The sequence below is a fragment of the Astatotilapia calliptera genome, chromosome 14, assembly GCF_964374335.1.
Source record: "Astatotilapia calliptera chromosome 14, fAstCal68.1, whole genome shotgun sequence".
Classification (NCBI taxonomy): domain Eukaryota; kingdom Metazoa; phylum Chordata; class Actinopteri; order Cichliformes; family Cichlidae; genus Astatotilapia; species Astatotilapia calliptera.
Genome location: NC_137435.1, coordinates 25,289,802 through 25,310,250, shown reverse-complemented (window position 1 = coordinate 25,310,250; position 20,449 = coordinate 25,289,802). Strand labels below are relative to the sequence as shown.

Genomic DNA, 20,449 nt, shown 5'->3' with positions numbered 1-20,449 from the left:
ATGTTTGCTGTTATTAGCTGCCTTTGTAAAGCATTTCGAGTGTTGTACGTTGGAATTGATGATTGTGAAATAAACAGAAATTACACACACACAAGTCATAGGCTCGGTTTATTCCCAATTTTATTAGCACACAGATACATACCACCCCCCCCCCCATGTACATAAACACACAACTTTCATACGTAGCACAACGCAGCCACCCCAAAACTTACGCCGTTTCGGCAAAAGTCATAACACTGTTCTCGTCTACACGGAAACCATAAGCTTCGCTTCCTTTTGGATGCGTCAAGCTCCACAGGTCGTACACATATTTCATGGTTCTGAACGTCAGCGACGATCGCGTCGGAGTCCAACTGGCTTGCGTTTTGTCAGGGATCTTAGCCATGAAAGCCAATGTCTTATAAAGAACGTGGTACTGTTCCAAAGATGCGGCGCGATCTTCGTTATCCCACGCAGCCTTTAGATCGTCACACCAGCTCGCGAACCGATCGTTCGCACCAACCTTTAGAAGCCCCTTGGGTCCGAGTCCTCGGAACGTGCGGGTGTAATCCGTACCGAACAGGATAAGAAGGACGAGGAGTTTATGTTTTAGCCGCCGGTACTTCGCGACGTCTTGCTTGACGCGAACGTACAGATGAGAGCCCATTTTGGTCAGTCGCAGGTACCTGCCGTGACTGAAGCGAGGCACCTTGCCTTCCATGTACAGCTTGCTAAGTTTTTTCATGCGTTCGAGTAGTCGCTTTGAGCTCGCGACACACGCGTCGTCCTCCGCAGTGAGCTCTCCCCCACATCGTTTGTTATTCACAGCAGAGCCCTCAGAGGCCACGGCGTCGTGACATGCGGGTAACAACTCAAAAGTGTCAACGAATGCCGATTTCGATTTCAACCCCCGCGGACCCACCACGGCAAGGCGTGCTAGTATCTTGCGCGCAACTTCGGCTTTATCCGTTGCATTTAACTTGAACACTCTGGTGAGAAATTCGCCGTACACGGAGCCTCGTATTCCACTCAGATAGAAATACCTAGCTAATCGTTGCGGCAACGTGGAGTCTTGGTCTTTGTCCGCCACGAGACTTTCCCACTCTCCGTGCAGGAGCTCGAGCTCTTCTTCCCCGAGGTGATCGTCGTCTTCCGCAATGTCGTACAGCGCACGGAATCTGGGCCTGCGGGCTTCGAAGTCCGCGTCAGTTATCCGTAAACCGCCAACCGTGGGCGCCTCCGCGAGCAGGTCGCCAAACGCGGAGCTGTGCATCGGTCGATTGCTGTCGTAGCTCGTGTTGGCCAACCGCAGTGTGAGCCCTTCGCGCCCGCAAGCCGTGAGCACGGCTATCACGTCTGAGTCTGCCGTGCATACCAGAACAGTGCCCGGAAGAGCGTTGGCCAGTTCTACCATCAGAGTATCGGCCTCTGTGCTCGAGCTCTTCCGGCACGCGCCGTCCAGAAACACGAGGTGTCCCTCCAGAGGTCGATTCGCAAACGACGCCACGTACGCCCCGTGGACTCCGGGCGGTCTGGCTACGGTTCCGATGCCGTCGACTTCATTTTTCAGATGCAACACCACGTCTTCGTTGTTAGATTCACACAAGATGTCACGGGAAGAACCCCAGTCCCGTCCGGTGACCAGAAACACTGCCTTTTTTGCCACGTTGGTGTCGCGTAGCAGTTTCAAGGTGAGATAGTCTATAGCGTCCGCGTTCCGTCTACAGAAATCCAGGTGGGGTGCAAGCGGGTAGCGGTCTCTGGTTTCTCTAACCGCCGGCTTTTGCGCTCCCCGTCCGTCCTTTACCAGAATCAGACACTCTGACGTCCATCTGTCTCGATTGTAATGTTCCGCCAGTGTTCTTGCCATGTTTTCGATGGACGCTAGCCGATCTCCTTCCACGTAGTCGCTAGCCTTGACCTTAAATCTCATTATCAAATGGTCGATTAACATCCAGTCGTATCGTTCCGTGGGTCGCTCTATCACATCGAACGGCGATAGATGGGGATTCGCGAGCATAACGTGCAGCGCCTGGTTCTTCAGTCCCATTGTCAGACGTCCTATCAACTCGTCGCGGCCTGACTGGCGTTATTATAGCAGCCGCACTCACGGGCACACACATGGGACACACACACACACACACACACACACACACACACACACTTCAGTGATCAGGCACGCTTTGTGTCGGCTGCTGCGGAGGCTGTTGGTCGGAGTGCACTTTGTCGAGTTTAAGTTTCTTCTTTTCTTCGTTGAAACATATGTTCCTGTGGCTTAGATCTCCCGGGTTGACTTGTGAGCAAAGGTCCTCCGTGTACATAGTATCGCTTCTGTTATATGACCTCATGTGCACACAAGTAGGAGCTAGACAGTTGAGAACCTGTGTGCAGAAACATGTCAGCCAAGGGAAATTACGCCTCATGCTTTTCGATACGGTGGGCTTGGTACAGCTCCGTATTCTAACCAAATTCGTCCCGGGTCTCACTATGACCAAGTGGGCGGCGGAGCGCTGAGCCGCGCTGGGGTAGGTGACGGAAAACATCACCCACGTCAGCCACAGCTGGGTGTTATAACGCCATAGCGTCGCTTTATCTAGAACGTCGTTATGCCTGGTCTTGAGCTCTAGCAACGCCACTGTGTTTGTGACCGTGTCGTACGCAACCATGTCGATTTCGGTGTAGAACCCCCAGTCTGGCTGTATGCCCTTACACCCGGCTACACAGCGGTTATGGTACGTGTACCGCTTTTTTGCACCCGAGCAGCGGTCGGGGGACGGTATGCCGGCCACTCGTAAGCCTCCGCAAATCGGACGCAGGTGCAAGGCCTCTAGTTGCGTGAGGATAAGTTGGGAAACTGGACCGACCTGGGGTTTGGTTTTTTTCCCGTTGAATACATCTTTGCAATCCGCGTCCACCGCCACTCCGATGTGCGTTGACATACGTGTTTTATCCCACACCCGTCTACACGCCGCTACGCTAGGGACTTTGCTATACGTAAATATCCGCAGCACACCAGCCTGAAACTCTGAAGCCTTGCTCTCGGAGACGTTCAGTTGTTTGATGTAGTCGACGACCCAGTCCAACTTACTTTCGGGGTTGCTGTGTCGGTCTTGCAGCGCTCGTGTGAACACGTCCATGTTTATCAGGTTATGGTTTCCTCGCCTTCTCTGCTGAGCCATAGAGTCCAGCGTTCTCGTTATGCCTTGCACTTTGTACCACCGATGGTCATTCGTCGACTTCGCGTGCAGGCAGCCTGACACGGTCTTGAATTCGATCGTCGCGTTTCCTAACATCGTCGCGCAGAGCAAAACTAACAGCGGCCAGTTCGGCAAAGCGTTGCGTATCGGCCGACATGGTGTACTAATAGTCAGTAGATACTAAAAAAAAAAACCCCGCACGTTCGCCAGACACGTTACACGCAACGACGATGAACCGCAAGAGAATGCCCGCGTTAAAGTCGCTCGTGTCGAACGGCAAAGACATGTTCGCGGCAAAATTTGCGCCCGTGTCGGGCGCCGCAGCCTCGTCCATGGCGCGATTCACAGGCCGCCTCGGAAGCTCGATTGCTGTCATAACATCTCTCATCGTGGGTTTCCTGACGCTACCAAATAACATCATGTATTTCCTCGACCATAAGCATTCGTCCAAGCTGACTTACGACAACGACGACGACAGTAACCAAGAGCACAGATACGCTTACATTCACGCTGGGATTGCTCTGGTCGTCCTAGGGTGCCTTGCCATGGTGGTGAGCATAGTGCTAAGTTACTTCGCCGCAATCAGCAAACGGAAGGTCGACGCTTCGGCCGCCACTTCTACCAACCCTGTCACACGGAGCACCATGACTGTGTACGCGTGCTTGGCGATGATGAACGTGGAACTGTTTATGGCCGTGATCGCAGGGTGCATGGAGTTGCTATATCGTCCCCTCACCAGTAACGAGCATAGGTCGCATAACGTCGAATGTGCTATTGCGGTGTTCAACATCATCATATACGCGATGTACGTGGTCACCATGATACTTACGGCATCCGTACTGCGAGGGAAACACGAAAAAGAACACAGTGACTCTGACCCCTCGGATATGACGGACGTTGTGACCAACATGGCAGTGCCGCGGGAATATGTCACCAGAAATTCAAACCTGTACAATTCACCAACTGGTTATATGATGTAGTGCTATTCTGTTGTTGTTGTTGTAGTGTGCAAAAAAAAACAGCAATAAAGATTCACGCCTGTGTAGGATACCAAAGTCTCTTTTTATTGTTGTTGGTTTAATATCAATCACAGTGTTGTAGATCAAGTTCAAATTGTAAAATGTCCAAAGACACACCAAAGACAAAGATCACATCTGTTGTTACTACCGCAGACTGTACATAAAACCAAATACAGTTTTGTCTTGTACGTACTATAAACTGAGTCTGTGAACGTTTTGGTATTACACAGCACACGTACTCATACATAGCCGATGACACCTTTGTGGGTTTTTTTGGTTTTTTTTTTGTTTTATTTGACAAATGGTGATTACAATGTCAACACATACATGTACAAACATCACAATGCAAGCAAACACACGCCCATTCTCTTGCTAAAACGTTGTAGAGTACAGGTGCGCAAGACTATGTCTACGCGTGACACATGTTACACTTAAAGATACAACCTGACCGTTTCTCCGCGTACACATTCTGAACAAACAGGATTAGGACATTCGCAGCTAGCGTGACCGCAAGGCTTGATGTACATCTTAGCCTTAGCACAATCCGAACAGATTACATCCTGTGACACGCTACTCATACGGACGAACCGGTACCACGTCCACCGGCTTTTACAGTAGAAACACCTTCGCAACCCTGACACTGTCACGCTTTTCAGGATGCAATTCTCACATGCAACGTGTCCACAGTTAAACACACACATGTGTGTCCGTTCGTAACAACAGGGACACGTGTATAGGTCCGTAGGTCTTCCGATTGACACAGAAGGCGTAGAGGACGTTGACCGTTGGGGTTCGTTGAAAGATGCGTCGATTGTCGCCTGCAACGCGGACGGTCCGTCCACGTCGATTGCCTCCTGCACGGATGGTCCGTCCACGTCGATTATTACCTCCTGCGACACGGACGGCCCATCCGCCCTGTAGCTCCCAGGCCCAGGTCTTTGTGCCGCGGCGGGCACTGTAGCAGAAGACACAAGGCGGGGAGGTAGCCCCATTTCACGTCGGGTGTGATCGTCCATGACAGGTGCACGCGTGGTCTCCCACGAGTTAGGACGTCCAGTGGGCACGGTTCCATTGTAGCTTTGGATCTGTAAGCCGAATGTAGGCTCGGTGCAAGACCTTTCGGCGTAATCCCTATCACTCGGATCGGGGCCGGTGAAGTCTACGGTGTTGATAAAGTAAACGGCCCCGCAATCGAGTTCGCAGTCCAGAATGTCTTGAAGCGATAACTTTGAACACAAATTCTTGTTGTACGGTGGTAACCAGGAGAGGAAGGTTCTTTGTACCCTTTGGCAGTAAGCAAATAGCTTCCTTTCGGGCACCAATGCGTGCACCACCGCCAGCGTCTTGGTTTGCTGATCCTGTACGCATTTCCATTTGCTTACATGGAAACGCTTCATGTACACGGCCCGCGGTAGTGCCCGCTTGGCGTCCGGGGTTGTGGGGCGTACAATGCCGGCTATGATGTGCTTATTTGCCAAGGACATGACTGTAGACACAGCACAAGTCTGCTACCCTGTGCTGTTCTGTTAAATAAGCTCTTGTTCTGGGTAGGCCAGCCCAGAGTTACAGGTTGCCTGGAACCCTGGGTCGGCTGGAAAATGTAGCCAGGTCGGCTGGATACTGTAGCCAGGTCGGCTGGAAACTGTAGCCAGGTCGGCTGGAAAGTGTAGCCAGGTCGGCTGGAAAATGTAGCCAGGTCGGCTGGATAGTGTAGCCAGGTCGGCTGGATAGTGTAGCCAGGTCGGCTGGATAGTGTAGCCAGGTCGGCTGGAAAGTGTAGCCAGGTCGGCTGGAAAGTGTAGCCAGGTCGGCTGGATAGTGTAGCCAGGTCGGCTGGAAAGTGTAGCCAGGTCGGCTGGAAAGTGTAGCCAGGTCGGCTGGATAGTGTAGCCAGGTCGGCTGGAAAATGTAGCCAGGTCGGCTGGATAGTGTAGCCAGGTCGGCTGGAAAGTGTAGCCAGGTCGGCTGGATAGTGTAGCCAGGTCGGCTGGAAAGTGTAGCCAGGTCGGCTGGAAAGTGTAGCCAGGTCGGCTGGATAGTGTAGCCAGGTCGGCTGGAAAATGTAGCCAGGTCGGCTGGATAGTGTAGCCAGGTCGGCTGGATAGTGTAGCCAAGTCGGCTGGATAGTGTAGCCAGGTCGGCTGGAAAGTGTAGCCAGCTATTGCTATATCTCTCGAATAACCATTCGCGTATACAGATACACTGCCACCCCACGTAGGATACAGTTATGGCTGTGGAACAACTCAGGCTGTGGAAGCATGACATTGCGGAGCGGTGCACTCACCTAACTGAAAGTATTTTTGACAGATACACGGACGAGGACGATGCCTTAGACGCAACTGGTATAACGGAAATACCAAACCATGTGCATCGCCTACGTGCCCTAGTCGAATACAGCTTGCAAGACGAGGTGCGAGCCAAACTGTTACTGTCATTGCTTTGTGAAATCAATCCCTACATTTACAAGGACCTGGTGCAGCAGGGACCAAAGGGAAAGACAGGTACTGTATCTTCTTTTCGTTGCAATAATCATCGTGTTTGACGGACACCTTGTTGTTTGTATATTTATGTCTATTTCTCCGCAGAACGAAAACTGACACAGTTCAAGTTAACCCATGCGGCCAAGCGCATGCTCGACTCCACGCTGCCCACGTTTATGTTCCATAGTGTCCTCAGGAACCGCAGCCTGCTGGACATCATCACGACTGTCGACGAGCCTCTCGACATCATGGTCCGGCAAGAGCTGATCTTACCCGAGGAACAATATATGCTATATCACATGTTCAAATCCACCGAGGGGAAGGTTCGTGCGCTCGGATACCTCTTTGGATGCCCTACGGTGCCCGACGAGACCAAGGCCAGCATTTCGCTGATTCTGGCCGTGTACAATCTACACGTCTTCGGCATCTCCCCCGACGACCCTTATAGCTTGTTGGAGATTGATTGTAACTCCTAAAGCTAGGGCTTTGGCTGTGTAGACATGTGGTGTATTAGCATGGGTGTAAAGCGTGGTGTTTGACTGTATGTGACAATAAAATGACAACCATTACACATTGCAGTACTTTATTTGCCATTGGCGGTGTTTTCCTTTTTGATACATGATACCAACACGCACATATACACAAACCTTGACACCGATACATTTTCATTACGTGGTCAGACTCATACATTGGAACACGTTTCACCCTCAGGGGTCTTGCGTTTTTGGTTTGTGCGGATCCACACTACAACACACAACACGGCGATGGCGATCAGCAACAGGATCAGGGTGGCTATTACACCGGGGCGGCCTCTATGTTGTGGAGAGTGCGAAAAAGGAGCCTTTGTGCACTCTGAGACTGTGAGGTTGACACGGCTCACAGTTGTTGTGCTTGTGGCTGTAAGCTCACACAAATATAGCCCAGTGTCGGCTACACTGACATTCCTTAGAATCACAGACCAGTTCACATTACTCATGGACGGGTGGAGCAATTGCACTCGGTCTGTAAACATGTCACATTGGTAGTTGTTGTAAGAACGTCCATGTTGAAAGAAGTAGAGGTAACAATCACGTAAGGGTGGTTTCCGCCACTCCACCAGGGTAATTGGACCCACTGCAGTATTCTCACAGTGAAGAACCACATCTTGTTCACATATCGCGGTTACGTCTGTGTCAGCTAAACGAGAGAACACATTTGGTTAGTTATTCAAATAAAGGTTACAACACTATGTTTGATGTACAATGGACAGTGTTTCCAGCAAGGAAACAAACAACATTCAAGCGGCTTGGGAGAAATGCATGTACACAATCATGTTTTGGGAGTGACTACGAACCATTTGTGATGACAGACAAAGACAGGAATGTAGAGCACATCAACAACCACAAGGACAACCAGCTTAACGTGGCCATATTTATCAATGCTCCACCGAGAATGGCCCATGCGAACATTACATGCACTTCACCTCCGACCGAGAGCGACAGTAGCCAGGTCGGCGGCTCCCGACCTACAGGTCGGCCAGTTTTGCGCTGCAGGTCGGCAGCTCCCGACCTACAGGTCGGCCAGCTTTGCGCTGCAGGTCGGCGGCTCCCGACCTACAGGTCGGCCAGCTTTGCGCTGCAGGTCGGCGGCTCCCGACCTACAGGTCGGCCAGTTTTGCGCTGCAGGTCGGCAGCTCCCGACCTACAGGTCGGCCAGTTTTGCGCTGCAGGTCGGCAGCTCCCGACCTACAGGTCGGCCAGCTTTGCGCTGCAGGTCGGCGGCTCCCGACCTACAGGTCGGCCAGTTTTGCGCTGCAGGTCGGGAGCTGCCGACCTACAGGTCGGCCACTGTGTGAATCTGTTGGGAACCTGTTCGTTTGTCAGATAAAGCTACCCTAAAGTCGTACGAGTAATCGACAGTAGCTATTGTTATAGGAACACGGTACCGTTATTATGGCTGTAGAACAACTCAGGTCGTGTCAACATGACATTGCAGAGCGGTGCACTCACATAACCGAAAGTATTTTTGACAGATACACCGACGGGGACCAGGACCTAGATGCAACTGCTATGACGAAAATACCAAACCATGTGCATCGCCTACGTGCCCTTGTCGAATACAGCTTGCAGGATGAGGTCCGAGCCAAAGTGTTACTGTCAGCGGTCCATGAACTCAATCCCTACTTTTACCAGGACTTGGTGGACCGGGGACCGCAGGGAAAGACAGGTACTGTATTTCTTTTCGTTGCAAATAAAAAAAAAAACATTGTGTTGAACGAACACCTTGTTGCTTGTATACTTATGTCTCTATATCTCCGCAGAACGAAAACTGACACAGTTCAAGTTAACCGGCGCTGTCGAGCAGATGATCGGCTCGTCGCTGCCGAGGTTCCGACGTGCAGTCAGAGAACGCAGCTTCCTGGACAAAATCACGACTGTAGATGACGCAGTCGACCTCATGGTTCAAGAACAGCTGATCTTACCCGATGAAGAATATATGCTATATCACATGTATGAAACCACCGAGGGGAAGGTGGGTGCGCTCAGATGCCTCTTTGAATGCCCACAACTACCCGACGAGGCGAAGGCCAGCATATCGTTGATTCTGGCCGTGTACAACCTACACGCCTTCGGTATCTTCCCAGAACGCTGGTTGGAGACTGTAACCCCCCAAGCGGGGACTTTGGTTGTGTAGACATGTGGTGTACCATCACAAGTGTGAAGCGTGGTGTTTGACTGTATTTGACAAATAAAATAACAACCATTACACATTGCAGCACAGTGTCTTTATTTTTTTTATACATGATACCAACAAGTACCTCTGCAAAACCCTTGGTACAGATACATTTCATTACGTGGTCAGACTCATACATTGGAACACGTTTCGCCCTCAGGGGTCTTGTGTTTTTGGTTTGCTCGGATCCACACTACACCACACAACACGGCGATGACGGTCAGCAACAGGATCAGGGCTGCTATAATACCAGGGCGGCCTCTAGGTTGTGGAGAGTGTGAAAAAGGAGCCGTTGTGAGCTCTGAGACTGTGAGGTTGACACGTCCCTCGGACTCTACGTCAATCTGGCCAGTTGTTGTGTTTTTGGCTGTAAGCTCACACGTATATAGCCCTGTGTCGGCTACACTGACGTTCCTTAGAATCACAGACCAGTTTGCGTTTCCCACGGACGGCTCGAGCAGCTTCACTCGGCCTTTAAACATGTCACATTGGTAGTCGTCGTACAAACGTAGATTTCGAAAGAAGTACAGGTAACAACTGGATACGGTTGATTTCCGCCACTCCACCAGGGTAACTGGACTCGCTGTAGTATCCTGACAGCGAAGAACCACGTCTTGTCCACATATCGCCGTTACGTATGTGTCAGCTAAACGAGAGAAACGCATTTGGTTAGTTATTCGCATAAAGGTTACAACACTACGTTCGTTCTATGTACAATGTACAATGTCTTTCATCCAGGAAACAAACGGCGTTCAAGCGAGTTCACAAACATGCACGTCAACAATAGTGTTTTAGGAGTGACTACAAACCTTTTGAGTCAAGAGACAAAGACATTATTGGAGTGCACAACACACACAAGGACAACCAGCTTAACATGGCCATATTTTCTCAGTGATCCACCGAGAATGTCCAATGCGATCATCACACGTTCTTCACAATGAGATTATACCCCAGGTCGGCTGGATAGTGTAGCCAGGTCGGCTGGAAAATGCAGCCAGGTCGGCTGGATAGTGTAGCCAGGTCGGCTGGATAGTGTAGCCAGGTCGGCTGGATAGTGTAGCCAGGTCGGCTGGAAAATGCAGCCAGGTCGGCTGGAAAATGCAGCCAGGTCGGCTGGATATAGCCAGGTCGGCTGGAAAATGCAGCCAGGTCGGCTGGAAAATGCAGCCAGGTCGGCTGGATAGTGCAGCCAGGTCGGCTGGATAGTGTAGCCAGGTCGGCTGGATAGTGTAGCCAGGTCGGCTGGATAGTGTAGCCAGGTCGGCTGGAAAATGCAGCCAGGTCGGCTGGATAGTGCAGCCAGGTCGGCTGGATAGTGCAGCCAGGTCGGCTGGAAAATGCAGCCAGGTCGGCTGGATAGTGCAGCCAGGTCGGCTGGATAGTGTAGCCAGGTCGGCTGGATAGTGTAGCCAGGTCGGCTGGATAGTGTAGCCCGGTCGGCTGGAAAATGCAGCCAGGTCGGCTGGATAGTGCAGCCAGGTCGGCTGGATAGTGCAGCCAGGTCGGCTGGATAGTGTAGCCAGGTCGGCTGGATAGTGCAGCCAGGTCGGCTGGATAGTGTAGCCAGGTCGGCTGGATAGTGCAGCCAGGTCGGCTGGATAGTGCAGCCAGGTCGGCTGGATAGTGCAGCCAGGTCGGCTGGACCCGTGCTAATATAACCAGATCGCTTGGAGTCTGCTCAACCCCAGATACATTTAAGTTTCGTAGCTTAGAGGTAACACAGTGTGTTTTCAGCTAGACTCTTTTGTAGTGCAACAAACCCAAACACCACAGTGTAGCCAGGTCGGCTGGATAGTGTAGCCAGGTCGGCTGGATAGTGTAGCCAGGTCGGCTGGATAGTGTAGCCAGGTCGGCTGGATAGTGTAGCCAGGTCGGCTGGATCCCTGCTAATATAACCAGATCGCTTGGAGTCTGCTCAACCCCAGATACATTTAAGTTTCGTAGCTTAGAGGTAACACAGTGTGTTTTCAGCTAGACTCTTTTGTAGTGCAACAAACCCAAACACTACCACAGGCTGTTTCCCCACTTATAGCTGGCTGACAACCATGGAGTACATAACGTTGGCCATTCGATGGTGCTGGGAACCTAAAGCTCACATTAATGTGTGGTCGCCCGAGGATTCAGGTGTTAGAAAGTGGAGCCTGACAAGATGGGAAGCAGAAGCCTATCAACTGCCAACTCAACATTTGACGATAGTGTGCATGCAAATCGACACCCTGTCGGCTAATGCCATCAAGAAACAACTGCTACGCCGAGCAAAAAATCTGTGGGTAGACCCTAGTTGTGTCGTTATGACGGAGGGTTGGTTTGATACAATCCTCGACTCCTATGTAGACGCAAGCAAAACAGTGTCACATACCTACACTACACTGACGACTCCGTGCTCCGGCTCGTCGTTCTACAGACACGTGAATGACTGCAATGCCCTTGTCGCTGCTAAGGGTTGGAAGAAGGATGCCAAAACAACCGCCTGTGATTCTCACACTATCTTCCAGCTGCATTGTAAACATGTAAGGTGGTTTTATTTTGTGTCGTGGTGCTGTTGACCCACTGTAAGCTATGTGTGTCTACATAATAACAACAATGATGATAATGATAATAATAATAATAATAATAATAATAATAATAATAATAATAATAATAATAATAATAATAATAATAATAATAATAATAATAATAATAATAATTGCAATGTATCCCCCTGTGCAGGAGCCCCATAGCGTGACTCTTCTCGTCAAAAGCCACTCGGGCGATACTAAGTTGCTGCAAATCCGATGCGATGAACCTATGTGCATCCGAGACCTGCTGAAGAGATACGACATACATTGTGATACGGTGTGGAACGACACCATGTCCCTGTCATCCAACTCTCCCTGTATAGCCTTGACTGACCATGGCATGGACCTCATCTACACGGAGGCCACTCCAGGTATGATAACTGGCCGGTTCACAGCGGGGGCTAAGGACACGTTCGATCATCGCATGAAACACCTGAAAGTTCGCACAAAGCACCGCACCATGAAAAACAAGCCGTACTCTATACATGCGACACCGCAGAATGTACCGAGAGGCGCGTCGCTCCTGGACGATGGTCTAACCCAAGAGGACTCCAACCCAACCTTACCCACCGTGTTATATTACAGCGACCCGCTGTCCACGATCGCCGATGTGCTGAGGAACGACGGTCGGTTTCTCGCTGATTGTCGACTCGCCGCATCTTACGATGACGGCCATAACGTGCACGCAGCTGATGTCGCCATTTCGGGAGAGTCGCCCATTTGTCAGTGGCAGCACAATCAGCTGTGCATTGTGGGTAAGACACTGTGTGTGTGTGTGTGTGTGTGTGTGTGTGTGTGTGTGTGTGTGTGTGTGTGTGTGTGTCTGTGTCATAGTCGCTTACAGTTGTTTCGTGTGCTCGGTAGGTACAACAACTCCCCCACCTGATGAGGATCACGTGTTCACATACCCTTACGAATGCACGGTCTGCCGAGAGGAAAGCGACGTCTACCTAGAGTGTGGCCACCTTTGTTGCCAAGCGTGCATAACCTCTTTGGGAAACAAAGAGGCCATGCTGATCACATGTCCTCTTTGCAAGCAACACGTTGGCAAAAAAACTATTACAACCGCAGGCGTAACCTCCAGGACTTGCACATCGTGTGGAAAGGACAAGTGTTGGCTGTCGGATTGCGGTCATGTGTGCTGTGTTTCTTGTGATACTACCTGTAAAGTCTGTGCCCGCTGTGTTAAAAAAGTTCTCAGAATGTACATGTAGCATTGCTTGCTTGGATGATCCGGTTATCGGTTATTGCCCACACAGAGTTGTACGTGGATCGCCGTGGAAGGTACTCACAGCAAAGAAGCCTTGGTGTACGTGTATCAGGTGATGATTTATTCAGCAATAGACCAACCATGTGTACATACAAACTGTCTGCGTGCATTTCATTCACATCAATCCAACAACAGTGTACGTGTATCAGGTAATGTTTTATTCAGCAATAAACCAACCATGTGTACATACAAACTGTCTGCGTGCATTTCATTCACATCAATCCAACAACAGTGTACGTGTACCACCCCCATGCTAAATAATACCGTGCTGTCCAAGCTATCGGTGTGTGTTTTTGAGCGTAGAATAAATGACACGAATAACACAATAGAGATTTACACTTTTATTGTAGACACAACACATGTATACTGCTGCGTTATATATAGCGTTATACAGTAGAGGTAAAACACAAGTGGATCAGTTGGATCATCTTCCACATCTGGTTGTTATAGGAATCCAAGTTGCATAATCGCTCCAGTTACTCCAGAACTTTCCAGGTTCACGCTGTGCTCCTCTCTTTCTATGTAGTGGCTAACACACTTAAGTCTCAATATAACAACCACTGAGAAAGACGAATCGTCCCCACGGGGGGACGTGGGGTCGGCGCCTGCCGACCTGTGAGTCGGCGCTTGCCGACCTGTGGGTTCGACACCACCGACCTGTGAGTCGGCGCCTGCCGACCTGTGAGTCGGCGCTTGCCGACCTGTGGGTTCGACACCACCGACCTGTGAGTCGGCGCTTCCCGACCTGTGGGTCGGCGCTTCCCGACCTGTGGGTCGGAGCCTGCCGACCTGTGAGTCGGCGCCTGCCGACCTGTGGGTCGGCGCTTGCCGACCTGTGGTTTCACTGTCTTTTATTTCGCAGCGTGGTTTCTAAATTCACACATACATTATATTAATGGCTCGGACACAGCAATTCAAACAGCACTAAATACAATCCCTGCTAGCACATCATATAGTCACAAAACGCAATTGAGCTGTGATACGTTCATTCAGAGTGCTTAGGTGGACCGACCAAAAGGACCTATAGATAGAGCAGGCAACTGAAGCGACCATGTCTTTGAATATGGCAAACCGTAAGCGCGCAAACGCGCAGCCCGTGGACGACATGACCGGGAGTCTGTTGCCACCCAAGAAAAAGTGGCGAAGAGCGACGTTGGGCAGACGGGATTGGGACACTGGAAATGCCTTTACTATCACTTACGATGTCACGAGAGGTCTCCCCTGTGTGACTTTCATGAGTACATGGCCAACCGTGAAGTCTGACCATAAGGTTCTACTCACGGTTGACAGCGCTGGTGAGCAGCTGTTTGCCGATAAAGTGGTCATCCCGCTCAGGGTCTTTCTGGATTTACTGCATATGCATCTCACGCATAATGAAGACAAATATCTGTACTTGTACACCGATGCCTTTCCTAGTACGGAAAACCCCGACGTTGTTGTAAAGAACATGCCTGCTATATATAAAGATGCAGGTTGTTACCACACGGTGGTAATAAATGGTCCTGCTGAGGACGAGGAGGAGGAGGATGAGCACGACGACGATGAGGAGGAAGATGAGGAGGAAGAAGACCCCGACGGCAACATCGCCGAACGCATACGCATGCCTCAGGATGAAGAGGGGAATGACAACAACTGGCCCAAGATCCCCGAAGTGTCAAAGGAACACTTAAGATACACCGGTGTTCCAGGCGTATGTTGCACTATAGTCAGACAACCTAAAGGTCCACTCTTTCTCACCACCAGTCGCTGGCACATTCGAACCGAGGATGGAGAGAAAACAACCATGATGCCCGGGGACTGCGAGGAGACCGAGTATGTGTTTCCGTTATGCCACACGGAACAACTACCTGGGCTGGTGGCTGTTGTTCACAAGTGGTTGGAAACAGACTACCAGAAACTGGGCCTATTAGTCACATGCAACGTGCCGAGCCACATGACGCTAATACCCACGCCCATTGAAGCGCTGGGTTATCAGTATACCCTCGCCAGCATGGACCAGTACTGGCCCCTTCTCTCCAACCCAAAGGATATGTGGCACACCTCGTACGAGGATACAGTTGTGTCCGTGGAACCACAGTACGGTATATGCCGAAACGCAATGATCGAGTGTCCTCACAGCAAGAGACATTGTCCCAACAAGAAGCGTCCGCGTCCTTGAACATAGGAGATATTGAAATGCGATGCCGGTGTCGGCAACAATAAGAGCTGTGTATTAGGAATACTCATCACCGCTTCAATGTTTACGCTGTTTTTCTGTATGTAAAAATAAAATAAAACACATTCACCTCTACACTGTTTCTTTGTGTTACCTTGTCATACGCGCGGTCTAAGTTTATTATATATATATATATGTCAAAGCGTTCTTTCTGAAAACACACAGACACACACACGGCTAACACACTTAAGTCTCAATATAAACAACCACTGAGAAAGACGAATCATCCCCACGGGGGACGTGGGGTCGGCGCCTGCCGACCTGTGGGTCGGAGCTTGCCGACCTGTGGGTCGGCGCCTGCCGACCTGTGGGTCGGCGCTTCCCGACCTGTGAGTCGGCGCCTGCCGACCTGTGAGTCGGCGCTTCCCGACCTGTGGTTTCACTGTCTTTTATTTCGTAGCGTGGTTTCTAAATACACACATACACTATATTAATTGCTCGGACACAGCAATTCAAGCAGCACTAAATACAATCCCTGCTAGCACATCATATAGTCACAAAAACGCAATTGAGCTGTGATATGTTCATTCAGAGTGCTTAGGTGGACCAAAAGGACCTATAGATCGAGCAGGCTACTGAAGCGACCATGTCTTTGAATATGGCAAACCGTAAGCGCGCAAATGCACAGCCCGTGGACGACATGACCGGGGGCCCGTTGCCGCCCAAGAAAACCTTGCGAACAGCAACGTTAGGTCGACGGGATTGGGACACGGGAAACGCCTTTACTATCAATTATGATGTCACACACGATCTTCCTTGTGTGGTGCTGGTGAGTACACATCCAACAGTGAAGCCAGGACAGAAAGTTAAGCTTACGGATAATACCCAGAACAACCAAGTGTTTGCCGACCGAATAGTCATTCCGCTCAGGGTCTTTCTGGATTTAGTGCACATGGTTCTCACGCACAATGAAGATAAATACCAGGACCTTTACTCGGATGTGTTTCCTAGCAAAGAGGACCCCGGAGAAGTGGTAAAGGGTATGCCTGCTGCTTTGTGTGCAGATGCAGGGTGTTACCACACGTTGCTGGTATTCGAGGACGGTGATACTGCTGCCCCCAAGCTTCAGGATGCCACCGGTAACAATAACACATCGCCTAAGATCCCAGAAGTGTCCAAGGAGCACTTACGGTTCACTGGGACTCCAGGTATAGATTGTACCATAGTCAGACAACCCGAAGGTCCAATCTTTATTTCTACCAGTGGCTGGGGCATCGAAACTGACGACGGAGAGAAGACAACCGTGATGGCCACAGAGTATGTTGAGCTGGAGTATGTGTTTCCGTTATGCCACACGGAACAACTACCTGGGCTGGTGGCTGTTGTTCACAAGTGGTTGGAAACAGACTACCAGAAACTGGGCCTATTAGTCACATGCAACGTGCCGAGCAACATGACGCTAATACCCACGCCCATTGAAGCGCTGGGTTATCGGTATACCCTCGCCAGCATGGACCAGTACTGGCCCCTTCTCTCCAACCCAAAGGATATGTGGCACACCTCGTACGAGGATACAGTTGTGTCCGTGGAACCACAGTACGGTATATGCCGAAACGCAATGATCGAGTGTCCTCACAGCAAGAGACATTGTCCGCGTCCTTGAACATAGGAGATATTGAAATGAAATGCGATGCCGGTGTCGGCAACAATAAGAGCTGTGTATTAGGAATACTCATCACCGCTTCAATGTTTACACAGTTTTTTTCTGTATCTAAAAAATGAAATAAAACACATTCAACTCTACACTGTTTCTTTGTGTTACCTTGTCTAAGTTTATTATATATATGTCAAAGCGTTCTTTCTGAAAACACACACACACACACACACACACACACACACACACACACACACACACACACACACACACACGGATATCTATCTGCACACACAACAGAGATTACCACCAGACAGCACTAGAGGTTCGACATGGCGACATTAAAACGCACCATCGACGACGAGGTGCCCTCATCGGTTATCGCAGCTCCGAAACGACAGAAAACACAGCAAGATCCCCCGGAGACCGTCGACCGGCACCCGTGGGTATATGTCGATATAGGACCGAGGGAGTGGAAGATCGGACATTCTTTCACCGTTCAGTACATCACACCGACAATTGGTGTGCCGTGTCTGAAATTCACCTCCCTCACGGAGTCCGTCTCGGAGAATTGGCCTTGCAAAGTGCACGCCGAGGCGCCCCTGGGGTATTTTGCAAAAGTGCTATGCATGCCCCTGAGAGGTGTGTTGGATTTACTACATGTGCTCCTAACAGGGAATATAGAGTTGGTCGACCGCGTTGGTTACGACGCCGCTTTCCCTAAACCCGATATGCACAGTGACGGATGTTACTTTAACCTAGCGGCAATTGCCTGTAGGTTAACTGGTATGATGGTCCCGGAGCACATGAACATCTCGGCGAGACACGGCGATATCTCACGGAGTGTAACCGGATACTGGGGCGTGTACAAGCAACCTAAAGGCCCGGTGTTCATCAGCAGTGACACATGGGTTGACCGGGAGGACGAGTCGCTAGAGTACGGGGAGAATGCTGCAATCGAAGATCCAGTGCTAAAGCCGCTCGTGGGTGACGCTCAGGCCTGTGAAGACTCTGGGTTTTTTGAGGAAGACCGTTGTGAACTGATAGCCGAGCGCGACTGCGATCTTGAATGCGGCGATGCAGACCGTTGTGGCATGCAGTACGACGAAGAAGACGACAGTGACATACGGTACGACGAAGAAGACGACAGTGGCATACAGTACGGTGAAGAAGAAGAAGAAGAAGAAGAGGACTATGACATTCAGTCCGATGACACAGGGGACGACGATCCCACCGATGAGTCTGTGTTTCCCTTGTGTCACAGCGAGCAACTACCAACACTGATAACCGTTATACACACGTGGTTGGAAGACATGGACCACAAAGCGCAAGGTCTTGTGGTGCGCTGTAAAGTACCTGATCGTATAACACTCGTTCCACAGCCCACAAAGGAAGCTGGTTACGAATACACACAGTTCAATTGTGCTGTACACTGGGTACATTTGACGGACGACGAAGTTGCGGCCATGAATACGGTCACCTACAGCGGTATATGACAGAGCAACGGCTCACTTGTAAAATGTGATGTTGATGACGATGATGATGATGATAATGATGATGATTTCAATTTACTTGCTTGGCCATACTAGTATTCACTTAACAGTGTTTCAGTGTCTTTTTTGTGTGTGTAATTGGGTAACCGGATAAATAAAGAGAATGTGTGCAACATCGCATCGTCTCCTATCTCCTGCTTGCTAATATCATTCAATGTAATAACTGCTAGAATCAGATCAGACACATAGACAAAAAACTTGGGCAGAAATCAGAGTTGACATTAAAGTTTATTGGGGTTTGCTGTTGCCGTCGACGGCATACACAATTTTGTAGCATACATTCAGAAAAAGCAAGCTGTCAAATACAGTCAGACTAGATCACCAGCATCGTACGCCACAGGCGAGATGCGGGCGCTGTGTAACGAGGATCGTTGGTGTCACACCAGAGCATGCATTCTTCGTGCTGTAACTGGGCACGATACACATCGCCCAGAGCGGGTAGTTTGCCCAAATGACCCTCTATGACATTGTCAAACTCCTCCGGGTGTTTACGGATCAGTTGCACCCTGCTATCCTCGAACTCCCGGTCCTCGTACAGTCGTGTCACATCGTACGCCGCGGTCTTTGTGACGCCTCGGGGTAACCAGCTGCGACCAAAGTAGTCCTTGTAGGCTCGCCACAAGGTCTCCACGAAACGCTTCGCGTCGACCTCGGTCTTGTCGGCATCTGCCAGCATCACGTGGAGCCGCCAACAGCTATTGGGACCTCGGTCCACCTGCATATACCACCGGCCCCAATCCGGAGTGCAGCTGATGCGATTGTTCATCCAGAACTCCGCCATGTGGAACCCGAGCAGGCTCTCGGTGTTCAAATCGGCCACGTCCAAAACGTAGTCAATGTAATGACCTCCTTGGCAAAAGCGTAGCTCCTCACCCGTGAATTTCTCTCTGATCTCGGTGTGTAAAACGTGTAATGCCATTATGTCGTCTGACCCTTTGTTTGTGAATCGAGATACGGTGTCCACCTTTCCAGGCCATACGGCCTCCGGGTGGGAGAGTGTAATGTGGTAAGCTGAGGGCATTGTGTTCTGGTGGATCGAATGGATCTGTGAGTCTCCTTCTAAACAAGTTGAGCTTTTATAGTATCTGACAGCCCAGGTGTGTGTCGGTAGCCTTCCGATGGTGCGTACGTCTCCCGTGTCACCGCCGGATTTCAAATGTGTTGTTTATGTTTCCTGCGAGGTATATATACACAGACACTGTCACCACACACATCGCACTACATGCATACCGTCGTTACAATGCCAGGTACTCATCGACTCACCGTACGCCATCCCAGGGTGGCGTTCCCCGACTCTAAGATCGACAAACTCTCTAGACTCTACAGCCCCAGGCTAGACAAAATTATGAAAAGGCACGTGCTCTCGAGCTCAATGACGACCAAGATGACCGCGGACGAGAAGCCTAAACTGCACACGTTACTGCCGTATATAAAGCTTTTGGAGGTGGAAGACCTGGGTGCGCTGAGCACGGACGGGTTTCAGCTGTGTCAGTTTTGGTCGAGATATTACACGAACAGGGATTACCTGTGCTGGCCGTGGTACGTGCAAGTGGATCGCACCGCTGACTTAGGGTGGACGTTGACCCTTTTGATGGAAGACGACACGATGGATATAGAGCGCTTCACTGAGCAGTTGTGGAAAGCTTACAAAGAATACTTCACGCTCAGCTGGATACCAGGAGAGGCAGATCGACACACCGACTGCCGGTTTGAAGACAACCGCTGGAAACTCGTAAGCGCGGCGATCGACAAAGACCTACGGGAGTTGGTGGATGACCGCTTTAGTGTGGTGCCTCGTTTAGGTGATGTTTTCCGTGAGACGGAATCGCAGCAAGCTACTTGCCTGCTGTGGTGTGACACCAACCAAGACGC

The 20,449-nt window shown here is 50.5% G+C and overlaps 3 protein-coding genes and 1 long non-coding RNA gene across 4 annotated transcripts in view; 3 read left to right on the top strand and 1 right to left on the bottom strand.

Annotated features, from left to right (window-relative positions):
• LOC145420235 (TOG array regulator of axonemal microtubules protein 1-like) overlaps positions 1 to 20,449 on the bottom strand; it is a 321,547-nt gene that overhangs the window by 120,114 nt on the left and 180,984 nt on the right. The gene's annotated exons all lie outside the window — the stretch shown is intronic.
• Positions 1 to 20,449, top strand: part of LOC145420236 (uncharacterized) — a 210,664-nt gene that overhangs the window by 79,258 nt on the left and 110,957 nt on the right. The window lies entirely within an intron of this gene.
• LOC145419904 (uncharacterized) lies at positions 6,188 to 7,554 on the top strand. The gene is made up of 2 exons (XM_080288345.1): positions 6,188 to 6,696; positions 6,781 to 7,554. The coding sequence occupies exons 1-2, from the start codon at positions 6,423 to 6,425 to the stop codon at positions 7,149 to 7,151; spliced, it is 645 nt and encodes a 214-aa protein (XP_080144471.1). The 5' UTR covers positions 6,188 to 6,422; the 3' UTR covers positions 7,152 to 7,554.
• On the top strand, positions 11,141 to 13,454 carry LOC145420203 (uncharacterized). Its single transcript, XM_080289203.1, has 3 exons — positions 11,141 to 11,897; positions 12,097 to 12,700; positions 12,810 to 13,454. The coding sequence occupies exons 1-3, from the start codon at positions 11,433 to 11,435 to the stop codon at positions 13,157 to 13,159; spliced, it is 1,419 nt and encodes a 472-aa protein (XP_080145329.1). The 5' UTR covers positions 11,141 to 11,432; the 3' UTR covers positions 13,160 to 13,454.

Excerpts from the sequence above, each read along its gene's own strand:
- LOC145420203 (XM_080289203.1), top strand. The coding sequence starts at position 11,433 with ATGGAGTACATAACGTTGGCCATTCGATGGTGCTGGGAACCTAAAGCT. Across the intron at positions 11,898-12,096 it reads TCCAGCTGCATTGTAAACAT|GAGCCCCATAGCGTGACTCT; the intron begins GTAAGGTGGTTT and ends CCCCCTGTGCAG. Across the intron at positions 12,701-12,809 it reads CAATCAGCTGTGCATTGTGG|GTACAACAACTCCCCCACCT; the intron begins GTAAGACACTGT and ends TGTGCTCGGTAG.
- LOC145419904 (XM_080288345.1), top strand. The coding sequence starts at position 6,423 with ATGGCTGTGGAACAACTCAGGCTGTGGAAGCATGACATTGCGGAGCGG. Across the intron at positions 6,697-6,780 it reads GGGACCAAAGGGAAAGACAG|AACGAAAACTGACACAGTTC; the intron begins GTACTGTATCTT and ends ATTTCTCCGCAG.